General features: G+C 51.1%; 1 protein-coding gene across 1 annotated transcript; it reads left to right on the top strand.

The window, feature by feature from the left end:
• The first annotated feature begins 1,967 nt into the window (after positions 1–1,967).
• On the top strand, positions 1,968–12,456 carry C12H1orf174 (chromosome 12 C1orf174 homolog). Its single transcript, XM_010361913.2, has 4 exons — positions 1,968–2,098; positions 9,045–9,158; positions 10,481–10,969; positions 11,481–12,456. Exons 1-4 carry the CDS (start codon positions 2,084–2,086, stop codon positions 11,592–11,594), a joined length of 732 nt encoding a protein of 243 aa, XP_010360215.1. The 5' UTR covers positions 1,968–2,083; the 3' UTR covers positions 11,595–12,456.
• Positions 12,457–13,436: the final 980 nt, after the last annotated feature.

A 13,436-nucleotide genomic window follows, 5' to 3' on the forward strand; every position in this document is an offset into this window, starting at 1 on the left:
CACACTGATGCTTTTCAAAGAGATTATTACTCACACCCTGCCTTGGAACAGTGCACAGAAGACCCCAAGCAGGCCAGGATTCACAACGCAACGCAGTTCACTTTTCAACCTTTGTAGTTTAAGTGGAAAACCTAATGCTTCTAACAAAACTGCCTGATTTAAATGTTCTCACTTGCAAAAAACTAACAATGATTTTAAAAGGAAATACGACTCTCATTTATTTGCAAAGCACAATACCGGCTGCTGGATGCGCCCTGTGCCCGAGCACCTGGGAGCCCGCCCTGGACTGGGCAGCCACGTGCAGGCGGAGAGGGGCGGGGCCAGGTGTCCTCGGCCACTGACGTGGTTTCCACCTCGCGCCCTTTTCTGAAGACACACATCCTAGGGCCCAGAGAACTCAAGGGCTGGAACGTTTCAGGCAAGGCTGGATTTCATTTCTATGTTAAAATTCTTAAGAACAGAAAAGTGGGCCGGGTGCGGTGGCTCACGCCTGTAATCCTAGCACTTTGGGAGGCCAAGGTGGGCGGAATATTTGAGGTCAGGAGTTCAAGACCAGCCTGACCAATGTGGTGAAACCCCATCTCTACTAAAAATACAAAACTTAGCCAGGCGTGGTGGCGCGTGCCTGAAATCCCAGCCACTCATGAGGCTGAGGCAGGAGAATCGCTTGCACCCAGGAGGCGGAGGTTGCAGTGAGCTGATATTACGCCACTGCACTCCGGCCTGGGCGACAAAGCGAGACTCCGTCTCAAAAAAAAAAAAAAACAAAAAACAGAACAGTGGTCCTCAGCTTTATAAACACCTCCCTTACTGATGCGAAGGCCAGGATGTCAAACAGCGGCCGAGGAGGACGCATCACAGCAGCCCGGGCCTGCTAAGGGAGCGTCTGCTGGAGGCGTGGCCGCTGTGTCTCCACCCAGACCTGATAGGGCGTGGCCATTGGAGGAGGCGTGGCCGCTGCCGATGCGCGCTAGGGGCGTGGCCATCGGAGGAGGCGTGGCCGCTGCGAATCCACTTTTGCCCCGGAGAGTAACGGGACAGCGGAGGGGTCAGTTCCCGCCTTGCACGTGATAGGGGATGAGAACCGGACCCCCAGCCTGACGCCGGACCCTGGCCTCCTGGGCCCACCGACGGCCTCCACTAAGGCCCGCTCCCGCCTGCGACGTGGGGGACAGCAGAGGCCACCCCAACCCAAAGCGGCACCTCGCAGGGCAGCCCAGCCTGCGACAAGCGCGCAAAGTTCCTCAGCGGGACCGCAGCAAGGGCAGGCCTAGGGGTCCCTCGCGCTGCTCAACGCCGCTCACTGGCGCTCAGAAACCAGCGCTCTGCGGCACTGGAGAAAGCACTTCCCGTCCTCCTACAGGCTCTTGGCCAGGGACTGCCAGGGGAGGCGCCCCTCACGGACGCCCCGCCCGCCCCTCTCAAACATGGCGGCCACAGGCGCACCAGGGAAGAGCCCCTCACAAACATGGCCGTTCGCCGCTCTCAAACATGGCGGCCAAAGAGGCTTCAAGGGAAGCAACCCTCACGAACGTCGTTGCCTGCCCGTCTCAAACATAGCGGCCACAGGCGCACCAAGAGAAGCGCCCCTTACAAACATGGCCAAAAAAGCTTCAACGCAAGTGCCCCTAAAGAACATTATGGCCCACCCCTCTCAAAACATGGCGGCCACAGGTGCACCAAGGGAAGCGCCGTTCACGAACATGGTCGTCCGCCCCTTTCAAATATGGCAAACACAGAAGCTACAAAAAAAGCACCCCCCGCAAACATAACCTCCCAGGCCTGCCATGGGCGTGGGAAACATAGCAGCTACAGGGGTGCCAAGGGACGCGCCCTCACGAACGCGGCCTGCCACAGGACGACTTACTGCTCCAGTGTCCCACCACTGGCCCAAGGCCCGCGAGCTGCGCCCGTCGCTTACGTAAAAGCCGCCACTGTGGGGTCACATGACGAGGGCGCTGCGCTGTGATTGGCTCTGCTGACGTCGGACGCCGCCGCGGCGCGCTCTGCAGACTCCGGGTCGCCGCTCCGCCGGGACGCGTTGGTCCGGGGCGCGCGGTTCTTGGCTGCGGCGCTCACACTCATGAGGAGCCGGAAGGTGAGGGCTGGTGCTCGGCAGCAGCTGCGCTGGACAGGGCGGGGACTCCGGGCCACCTGCTGTCTGGAGAGCCGGGGCGGGGTCACGAGGGGCCTGTGACCTAGGAACGGCCTCCGCTTGGGCCTCGCCCCGGGGAGAAGCTGGGGGCTCCAGGCCACGCTCCCAGACCACGCCCCCGGGAGAAGGGAGGGGCTCCAGGGCAACCTCCCGGGAGAAGGAGGGCTCTCAGGTCACGCCCCTGGGACAGGGGGGCTCCGGGCCATGCCCCCGGAGAGAGGGCGCTCCCAGGCCACACCCCCAGGAGAAGGGGAGCTCCCAGGCCACGCACCCGGGAGAATGGGGATCCCGGGCCACGCCCTCGGGAGAAGTGGAGCTCACAGGTCACGTCCCCGGGAAAAGGAGCCTCCCAGGTTATCGCCCCCCGCAGAAGGGGGCTCCGGGCCATGCCCCCGGGAGAAAGGGAGCTCCCAGTCCACGCTGCTGGGAGAAGGAGGCTCCGGTCCACGCCCTCGGGAGAAGTGGAGCTCACAGGTCACGTCCCGGGGAGAAGGGGGCCTCCCAGGTCACGCCCCCTTGAAGGGAGGTTTCAGGCTACTTTCCCAGGAAGGTGGGGTGCCCTCTCCAGAAGTGGTTTCAACTCCTGGTAGTGCTGGATGCTGCGGAGCTGAGTTTGTGCCCCCTCAACTGCTGCCACTCCAATGGAGGTCACACAGCGTGTGACCTCAGGTTGGCCCCATGTACTTAATGTGCTAAAAATGGGGTAATATGGGATCCACCCAGAGGGTGGTGAGGGTTGAAGGGGGGTGCCAGTGTCTGGCAAGGGGCAAGTGCTTACCGCTTGGGTTTAAAAGTTAAAAGTGAAAGACCCTTTTCACAGTGCACCTGGTGCGAGTCCACGTCCACCTGGGAGGCTCTGAGCTGCTTGGAGGCTCTCCTGGTTTGTTCAAATGGGGTGATCACTTGTGAATTCCAACTCCTTTTACTATTTTTATGTTTGACCCAAAACGTGTCTCCTGTAGGCAGCATACACTTGGATCTTTTTCAAACCCAGTCTGGTAGTTTCTGCCTGTTGATTGAATTGTTTAGCCCGTGCACATTTAATATTATCGATATACTGTAGTTAGGTTTACGTATGCCATTTTACTTTTTCTTCACTTTATACAAGTCTGTCTTTTTCTTCCCCTGTTCCTTCTTTAAGTGGATTAAAGTGAATATTTGCTAATGTAGCATTTTAATTTAATGATTTTTTTCACTCCGTTTTTTGAGTTTTTTCCAGTGCTTGCTCTATGTTTCACCGTATACATCTTAATCTTCATATTCTGCATATACAGCTTAAGCTTCGGATTTGCACTAGGTTAATTCCAAGTGATACGGAAATGTTACTCTCATACGGTTATTTTTGTGGTATTTTGTTATATGTATTACATCTGATAATGTTACAAACTCAACAATACAGTGTGATCATTATTACTTTCTGTCTGTGGTCATTTCCTCAACCAGTAGGGCTTTGCCTTCACCCACTTTCTTTGTTTTGTTATTGGCAAATATAGTACACGTCTGTATATATTATATACATGTTATTGTATACAATTGCTTTTCAAATTATGAGAAGGAGGTAGAAAAATAGGCATTTTAACTATCTTTATAAGATCATAATTACCTTTACTGGTGCTGTTTGTGTGGGCTTGTGTGGGTTTGAATTACTGTCTGGGGTCACTTGCTTTCAGCCTGACGAACTTCTTTTAGTATTTCTTGTAAAGTGAATTTTTATTTTTTTTTTTTTTGTTTTGAGACCAGAGTCTCGCTCTATTGCCCAGGCTGGAGTGCAGAGGTGTGATCTCAGCCAACTGCAGCCTCCACCTCCCAGGTCCCAGTGATTCTCACCTCAGCCTCTGGAACTGCTGGAATTACAGGAACCCGCCCCTACGCCCGGCTAATTTTTGTATTTTTACTGGAGATGGGGTTTCACCATGTTGACCAGGCTGGTCTAAAACTCCTGACCTCAGGTGATCCACCACCTCAGCCTCCCAAACTGCTGAGATTACAGGCATAAGCCACCACGCCCAGCCCATTTTTGAAGTATAGCTTTGCTGGATATAGGATTCTTGGTTAACAGGTTTGTTTGAGTACTTTGATATGTTTAAATATTCTCCATTGTTTCAGTCAGTGGTTCATTTATTGAGGTTCCTTCCCTTCTAAGTGGCTTTCTTCTTGTGGCTTTCAAGATTTTGTTCTCTTGTGGCTTTCAAGATTTTGCCTTTGATCTTTGTATTTTTTACAGTGATGTGTCTGTGGATCTCTTTCCATGTATCCTATTTGGAGTTCAGTTCATTAAGATTCCTGGATATGGGGTCAGGTACAGTGGCTCACACCTGTAATCCCAGCACTTTGGGAGACCGAGGCGGGCAGATCACGAGGTCAGGAGATCAAGACCATCCTGGCTAACGTGGTGAAACCCTGTCTCTACTAAAAATACAAAAAAGTATCCAGGCGTGGTGGTATACACCTGTAGTCCCAGCTACTCAGGAGGCTGAGGCAGGAGAATGGCGTGAACCTGGGAGGCGGAACTTGGAGTGAGCCGAGATGGCACCACTGCACTCCAGCCTGGGCGACAGAGCGAGACTCCGTCTAAAAAAAACAACAAAACAAAACAAACAAAATTAAGATTCCTGGATATGTAGGTTAATGTTTTTCTATAAATTTGAGAAGTTCTCAGCTGTTATTTCTTCAAATATTTTTTCTGCTCCTTTGTCTTTACATTTTTGTGGTTCTTATTATGTGTGTGTTAGTGCAGTTAATGGTGTCCAGTGTTTCTCTGCGGCTTGCTTTATTTTTCTTCAGTCTGTTTTTCTGTGTTCTTCAGCGTACATAATCTATCCATCTACTTTCAAGTTTGCTTATCCTGCCAGTGCATATCTACTATTGAGCCCTTCTAGTGAATTTTGTTATTTCAGGTTTTATACTAAACTCCAGAATTTCCATTTGGTTTTTAAGTAATTTCTCTTAATTGATAGTCTCTTTGATGCAACATTATCTTACCTTTCTTCTTTATTCATGATCTTGATGTTGTTTATCATGGCTACCTTGGTCCTTTATATATGTATAAATCTAACATCTGGTCGCTCTCACAGACAGCTTCTGTGGCCTGCTTTTATTCCAGTGTATGAGTTTACTTTTCTGTTTCTTTGAGTGCTTCATAATTTTTTGTTGGAATTATGTCTTCATAATTTTTTTGACATTTTAGATAATATATTTTAGCAATTCTGGGTACTGTCCCCAACCCTGGGGCTTGTCATTGTTAATATGCTTATTTGTTTAGCAACTGATAGAGGCTGCCCTGCCACAGTGTTCAGCCTCTGATATTGCTGGTGGGGGGTGGCACCCGGATTTGGGTGTGCCCACAGCCACCCTGGATGACAGTGGTTTTAGTGGGGTCCTTTTCCTCTTTCCCTGACCACATCCGGCTGTTACACTTCACTAATGCCAGCTGATTGTGCTATTCTCAGCAACAGCCTAGGCATAAGTTGCTTTGCAAACTAATCCAATCAAATTGTGGCTTCTTTGAAGGGATATTTTCTAAGGTCAGTGTTTGATTAGTTTGTTCTAGGCCCAAGAGGGCTCCTCCCAGCCATGGTAGTCTCTGGTTCTCTTCTGCAAACTAGTTGGCCTACAACTTGGCCTATTGCTTGATTCTCCACTGCCCTCACCCCTTCATCACAGCCTCCACTGTTCTTGAGCAAGCTCCCTTAGGCTTGAACTTCTCCACATTCCATTGCAGTGAATTTGGTGCCTTTGGGGAGACTTAAGAACTGTCTGTTTAGTTGCCTGCCTCTCACCCCAGGCAGAGCCTCTGAGCCAGGGCCATGCAGCTGAGGACAGTAATAGGCTTCTCTCTGAATGGGGGTTGGGGGAGCCAGCAGCAGCCTGACATCCCCCAAGTTTGCCTCCCCCGGCCTGGAACCACCTCACATCTAGGACAAGGTGGATGGGGCCCCAGTCTTCTTGGTTCACTGGGCGGAGCCTCCTGCAGAGGCTCAAACCCTGCTTGTAGAACGGAGCCCAGGGGAAGCCTGCATTCTATAAACAGGGTCTGAGTAGAAAGGAGTCCCCTCTTCTCAGTCCTACTCACTCAGGACCTAGTCTCAGCCACAGGGGGGATGAGAGCAGAGAGGGAAGCACTGCTGGCCTGCCTCTCCTAGGAAGAAACCCCACTGCCTGGGAGCTGGGGAGGTGGCCCTGTGTCCTTGACTGCAGCAGGATGGCGCTTAAATGCCACAGACTCTCCATGTCCTTACCGAATGTATGCAGGTGTTCCGGAGCCAGTGTTTCTTCATTTGCTGGGTTCCCGTAGGACCATTTCCAAAGGCTCTCTAAATGGCTGTTGGGGGACTGCTCATCACTTTCTCTGAGTAGGAGGTCAGTGAGGCTCCTCAGGCCATCATGCCGAAGTCAGTCGCGGCCAGCCCTTTGGGGAAACCGTGTTTGTGCTTCTGACATACCAGTTATTAAACAATCTACTGGAATCAGGAGAATGTCAATGATGAGAAAGTCTTTCCTTTTTTGGACTGCGGGAGCAATCCAAGCTGCCCAGCTGCACAGCAGGAATCTGCAAGTGAGACTGTGACCAATCTTGACATTCTGGAGTTGACACCTTAGAGGTGGTTAATCCGTGATGAAACTGAAGCTAAGCTGCTCTCGTATTTTGACTCCTGTCAGTCCGGAGGGGACAGCAGATGGCCTGCTCAGGTGTCCGTAACAGCCGTGCTTCCGGGCCCACCACATCGTCTGGCTTTTCTCTGCGGAAGGGGCCGAAAGGTCCACCTGATGAACCTGTTGCACGCAGAAAGTTCAGAACCACTGCTGCCAAGATGCTGACAGAAACCTTGAGAAGCATCTGCTGTGGGAAAAGACCCGCAGGCCTAGAACACAGAGCGGGTGACAGCCTCTTCATTTCAGTCCTCGCCTCAGGCAGCTTTGGGGGGTCGTATCTAGGGTGAGCTGTTGTGATGGAACAGAGATTTGGAGGCCAGGCATCACTTGTGTAACCTTGTAAGCTCCTCACCCAAGTCGTCGTCATCTGAAATGGGCGTGCCACTCCTTTAAAGCTGCTCAGGCACCGAGGTGGGCTCCCCACACGGCATGCTCCGCGCAGAGCAGCCAAGTGCCCGGAGGAGCACTTACAGCCGGGAGGAGAGGAGGCTCAGTGGCTTTCCAGGACAGAGATGTCTTTTCCCTACAATGGTGTTTTAGGGAGATGGGCTTACTTAAGACCCAGTGGGAGGATTTTGATGAGAGATGTTTATGGCAACTCTTAGCAAGTTCTGTAACCTCTGTTGCCTCAGTCCCCTTGGTGTAACTGTAACCATGACGTCTGCAGGGCTCTCAGCAAAGCCCTGCCCTTGTGAGAGGATGGAGGCCCAGCCCCCTGCGTGCTGTCATAGCGGGCACTTCACCCAGCCTTTGGGTACCTGGTGTGTCCTGTGTCCAGCTGGCAGGTGTCCTGGCCTCTGGTGGGCTGCTGCCTGCTCTTCTCCCTCCTGTTTCAGACGCACACTCTGACTGCTACAGTGTCACGAGGCCTTGGAGCTGCCACCCCATAGGGCTTCTGGAGCTGTCTTGGGCTATGGAGTGCATGGCAGAGACAGATTATTTCTATTTTTTTTCCTTTATTTCTCTTATCTGCTGTTGGGGAGGGCACTCTTCATCCGCCCCCTTCTGGGTTGCAGTTCTAGGACCTGTTGGCAGCAGCTCCTGGGCCTTCCCTGGCCACGTCAGCCTGCATGGCTCCTGTTCATTGCTTCTACCACTCACACTCATTCTTTTCGCGTTTTCTAAGTGCAGTGTGATATTCTGGACTGGATTCTGGAACAGAAGAACAATTCATGGAGAAATTGATAAAATACAAATAAAATCTGTAGTTTAGTGAAGAGCACTGTGCTGCCGCTTAGTTTTTGATGTTGGCAATGTCCTGTAGTTGTTTAACATCAGTGGAAGCTGAGTGAAGGCTACGTGGCAACTCTCTGTACTATTTTACTGTTACTGTTTTTTCACAGACACGGTCTTACTCTGTCACCTGAGTGGAGTGCAATGGTGCAGTCATAGCTCACTGCAGCCTCGAACTCCTGGGATCAAGCGAGCCTCTCACCTCAGCCTCTCATGTAGCTGGAACTAGAGGTGCACACCACCACACCTGGCTAATTTTTTTTTTTTTTTTTTTAAGATGGGATCTCGCTGTGTTGCCCAGGCAGGTCTTGAACTCCTGGGCTCAAGCAATCCTCCTACCTCAGCCTCCCAAGTAGCTGGGATTACAGGTATGAGCTATCACACCACTTTCTTTGTACTATTTTTTGCAACTTTTCTGAAAACCGAAAACTATTCTTCAATATTTATTTTAAATGTTATGTCTTTAATTAATGTATTTCTTGTTATTAGAAGAGTTTGCTTTGCATTCAGGATAAAAGAGAGGTGCACCAGTTTGTTAATGTTAAGATTTGTGAGACAGTAGCTAGCTGCTTTCAACTAATAGAATAGAACTCTAATTTGAGGGAGAGAAACTTTGGTTTCCTCATGTTACCTTTTTCTAAGGACTTTGACAATGTATAAAAGTTGGAGATCTTCTAAGGAAGGCATGTGCTGCTTATTCTAAATGCTTCGACGTTGACTTAATTCCCGCTAATGGACAAATGGTGGTTACTAGAAACATACAAGATAAAGGGGACAGATTGTCCCAAGCCCCTGAGATCATGGAAAGAGTAAATCCTGTATCCTAATCCCAGGCACAGTTTGGTTTGGATTTACACATTCGGGCCACAGCTATCTCCCCAAAGATGATAAAATCCTGGAGCGGGAGGGGCTGTCTTCGGGTGTTCTTTAGGTGGGAAGTTCTCGTCTGCGCGGTCCCGCCGCCTTCCCGGGATCGCTCTCTGAGTGGCTCTCAATCTGTCAGCTCACAGGTGCAGTGCGGTCTTCGGCGCGCTTGAAAGCACGAAGTTGTTTGGCAGCCGGGTTGGCCTCTGCCCAGGAAGCCGCTGGTTCCACGTCTGCCAAGACAGCATGTCTGGTGAGCCCTGTTACCATGGAAAACGCCAGGATCCTGACTCGAGGGTCCATTTTTATACAAAATTGCCACTCCAAGATGTGTTGCTTTAGAAAAATATCAAATGTTACTTGTCTGCCAGAGGGGGACTATTTCAGATGAAAAGGTGACAGCATTGTAATTGCCTTCGGAGAAAGACACACATGGCAGGCCGGGGCTGACTTTCCTAGGACCTGCCCACCCATTGTGTGTCTAGACCTGGGCTCTGATCCTAGCACCTGCCCACCCGTGTGTGTGTCTAGACCTGGCTCTGATCCTAGCACCTGCGCACCCATGTGTGTGTCTAGACCCGGGCTCTGATGCTAGCACCTGCGCACCCGTGTGTGTGTCTAGACCCGGGCTCTGATGCTAGCACCTGCCCACCCGTGTGTGTGTCTAGACCCGGGCTCTGATGCTAGCACCTGCCCACCCGTGTGTGTGTCTAGACCCGGGCTCTGATCCAGCACCTGCGCACCCGTGTGTGTGTCTAGACCCGGGCTCTGATGCTAGCACCTACCCACCCGTGCGTGTGTCTAGACCTGGGGTCTGATCCAGCACCTGCACACCCGTGTGCGTGTCTAGACCAGGCTCTGAGGCCACTTGTGCTCATTGCTCTGTTCTTAGGTGGGCTGTCGAGTCATGCTGGCCCATTGCCATGCAGCCTTACCCCCAGAGGCTTGAAGAGAAAGGCAGAGTGGGTGGGGAAAGGAATCTCATGCCGTCTGCCGTTCACCCTAGCCCAGCCCTCACTCACTTCCGAGGAGTGAGTGCCTGAACTTCCCAGTGAAGTAGAGCCGCTTCCGGAGCCCACAGCTGAGGGGCTGGGACCTGGCCATATGCCAGCATGTAGCACCGAGCTTTGCTCATAATGAGGTGCTTGGTAAAATTTTGTCAAAGTCAATTTAACAAATATTTCTTGAGCACCTACTGTGTGCCAAGCACTAATCAGTGAATAAAGCAAAGACCCCTTCCTTCACAGAGCTTATGCCCTAGCAGAAATGAATGAAAGCTGGGTTCTTTTATTGTCATTGTATAACATATAAATGTGTGCTTCAGAATTCGCCTCAGGAGCTGTACCACCACTAGGGAAAACAAAGTGTAGGAGTGATGTGGGGTGTGTCTAAATTCAGTCTCACTTGTATTTTGTCCCTTGGTGGCAGAACAGTGAAATGGCGATCTGTGAAAGTTGTGGTCACAGCATCTTCATCATTTCAGATGTGAGAAGAAATACTAGCCTCTGGATTGAGGCCTATTTTATTTGCTAGATGTGTCTGGTTCCCCTTACATTTTTTTTTTTTTCTTGACAGACTTCCTCATCCCACAAAGCCACAGACAGGCGAACGTCCAAGAAGTTCAAATGTGACAAAGGTCATCTTGTGAAGTCAGAATTACAGAAGCTTGTCCCTAAGAATGACAGCGCTTCTTTGCCAAAAGTGACACCTGAGGCCCCTTGTAAAAATGAGTTTGCTGAAAGCAGTGCCTTGCTTCCAGGCAGCGAGGCTGGCGTTTCCGTGCAGCAGGGGGCTGCAAGTCTTCCCCTCGGTGGCTGCAGAGTTGTGAGTGACTCTTGCTTAGCAAAGACTAAAGATGGCCTGTCCGTGCCGAAGCACAGTGCCAGGTCCGGAGCAGAAGAATCCAGTAGCAGCTCCACTGTGCAGAAGCAGAACGACCCAGGGCTAGAGACAGAGGATGTGCAGAAGCCACCACTTCAGATGGACAACAGTGTCTTTCTGGATGACGACAGCAATCAGCCAATGCCCGTGAGCCGGTTCTTTGGAAACGTTGAGCTCATGCAGGTAAGGGCGGCGCCTTCCTCCTCCCGTGGGTACTCACGCAGCCAGCCGCACTTTCAAGTCACACACTCCCCACTCAGTGCAGGTAAATAATGCCTCGATACAACATTAAACATAAATTAATCATTTTAACCCACGAGGAGAAAATGAAAACATTGGCTAATTGGGGGCCCTCCCTCCATCTCCCGAGCTGAGAAAGGCAGCGGTGGGAGGGGTCCCTCCCGCAGCCACAGGTGTGTTTCCATGAAATCAGGTTTGTGGTTTTTTTGAACATCCACCCCACGCTCGCTGTTGCTTTCTTTTGTTTTGAACCCAGCATCTTTCCTCCTTTTTACCCGATCAGCCCAGTAGGGAGGAAGCTCTCACCTAGAGGTGAATGCTGGGACTCAGGCGTTTTCACGCATCTGAAGGGGAAGAGCGCTCTGCGAGCCCCAGAGCTGCTGGATGGGGCACATTGCAGATGCGGGTGCAGATGTGTGTTGCTCGTGACTGAAGCCATGTTTTCTTCTCTAAGGACCTCCCACCTGCGTCTTCATCATGTCCTTCAATGAGCAGACGAGAGTTCAGAAAAATGCATTTCAGAGCCAAAGATGATGATGATGATGACGATGATGATGCAGAAATGTAGAGACCATACAAAATGATGTCCGTGCCCTATTTCATACCATTAACAATTTGACAGTTTAGCACATTACAAGATTTATATAAAATGTATCTCCAAGAGAATGTCTTAATCAGACTTCAGAACTGACCCATCAAAGTCAATAAAGCACCAAATGCCTGTGGAGCGTACACTCATGGGAGCTCAGACTCAGACAGTCTTTGAGGTTGCAGAGCTGCTGTGCCGTGCCGCTGTGCCGTGCCGCTGTGCCGTGCCGCTGTGCTGTGCCAATGTCCTTTCTTTTTTTTTTTTTTTTTTTCCTTCTTGAAGACAGAGCTTCTTTCTTGTCGCCCAGGCTGGAGTGCAATGGCGCCATCTCGGCTCACTGCAACCTCCACCTCCCAGGTTCAAGTGATTCTCTTGCCTCAGCCTCCTGAGTAGCTGGGATTACAGGCGTGCGCCACCACGCCCAGCTAGTTTTTGTATTATTAGTAGACACGGGGGTTTCACCATGTGGCCAGGCTGGTCTCAAACTGCTGACCTCAGGTGATCCGCCCGCCTCAGCCTCCCAAAGTGCTGGGATGACAGGTGTGAGCCGCCGCGCCTGGCCAGCGTCCTTTCTTGTACACGTACATACGTGATGATGGCTTGAGTCGGCTGCAGGGCAGTGGGCTCAGTGAGAGGGACTTTTGTAAAGACAGCTCTTCACTTCAGCTCAGTAGCTTTGGTCATAGGCAAGTTTGTTTTCCATTATCGTAATTTGATCATACTTGTGATGAATTCAATGCTAGTTCTTAAAGAACTCTTATTTCTGTGTGCGGAGCTAATGTTTACTTTGGAAATTTTGCAAAATACACGTAAGAAAGAAATAAAATATATTTTGAAAATATTTTGAAAGCAGTCATATGTTCTAAAACTGGATTCCTTTCTCAATGCCTGGGAGCCGAGTGGAGGAAGCGCATCCTGCCTTAGTCTCCTGCTCCCAAATGTTCGTAAGGCTGGGTCCATCTTTTTTTTTTTGAGACTGAGTCTCACTGTGTTGCCCAGGCTGGAGTGCAGTGGCGCAATCTCGGCTCACTGTAAACTCTGCCTCCCGGGTTCAAGCGATTCTCCAGCCTCAGCCTCTCAAGTAGCTGGGATTACAGGCATGCACAACCATGCCTGGCTAATTTTTCATATTTTTAGTAGAGACGGGGTTTCACCATGTTGGCCAGGCTGGTCTCGAACTCCTGACCTCAGGTGATCTGCCCGCCTTGGCCTCCCACAGTGTTCACTGACAGGCATGAGCCACTGTGCCCACACGGGTCCATCTTTTAGACCCGTTCACCACTGAGACCCTTGGGACGGCCTCTTCTCTTCTCTCCAGTGTCCTTCCACTCCCTCTGTCTGCCGCAGATGTGCCAGGCTTTCCTAGTGCGTGTGGTGGAGAAGGTCGGGCTCTCCTCCGGGCCATGGAGAGGTCCTGTGCAGCTGCCTGACAAGAGCTGCCCTCCCCAGCCCCAGCGGCATCAGGGAGCAGCTCGCTGCGTGTGCTCGCCCAGGGCAGTGAGAGAAGCCGTTGGGAGCGCTGTCTCTGTGGCCTCTTCCTGCCACCGCCTGCACATAGAAGCCGAGTGGACCAACCAGGAGCAAGCTGGGGTCCCTGGGTGACGAAGGACGAGGAGAAGTTGCCTGGGATGCGGGAAGACTGTGTGGGCCTTTTCATGACGGAGCAAGTCAGTCTTGCTGGTTTGAGCTTTTCTACGTTTCTAGTTTAATTACAAGAGCAGCTAAAATTAACCCTGTGAAAATGTCCTGTGAAGCACAGGAAGGATTTTCCATCATAGATGAATTGGAAGCAAAGTATAGTTGAAGCGCCCTATGAGAAGT

This window comes from Rhinopithecus roxellana, chromosome 12 (assembly GCF_007565055.1).
Source record: "Rhinopithecus roxellana isolate Shanxi Qingling chromosome 12, ASM756505v1, whole genome shotgun sequence".
Taxonomy (NCBI): Eukaryota; Metazoa; Chordata; class Mammalia; order Primates; family Cercopithecidae; genus Rhinopithecus; species Rhinopithecus roxellana.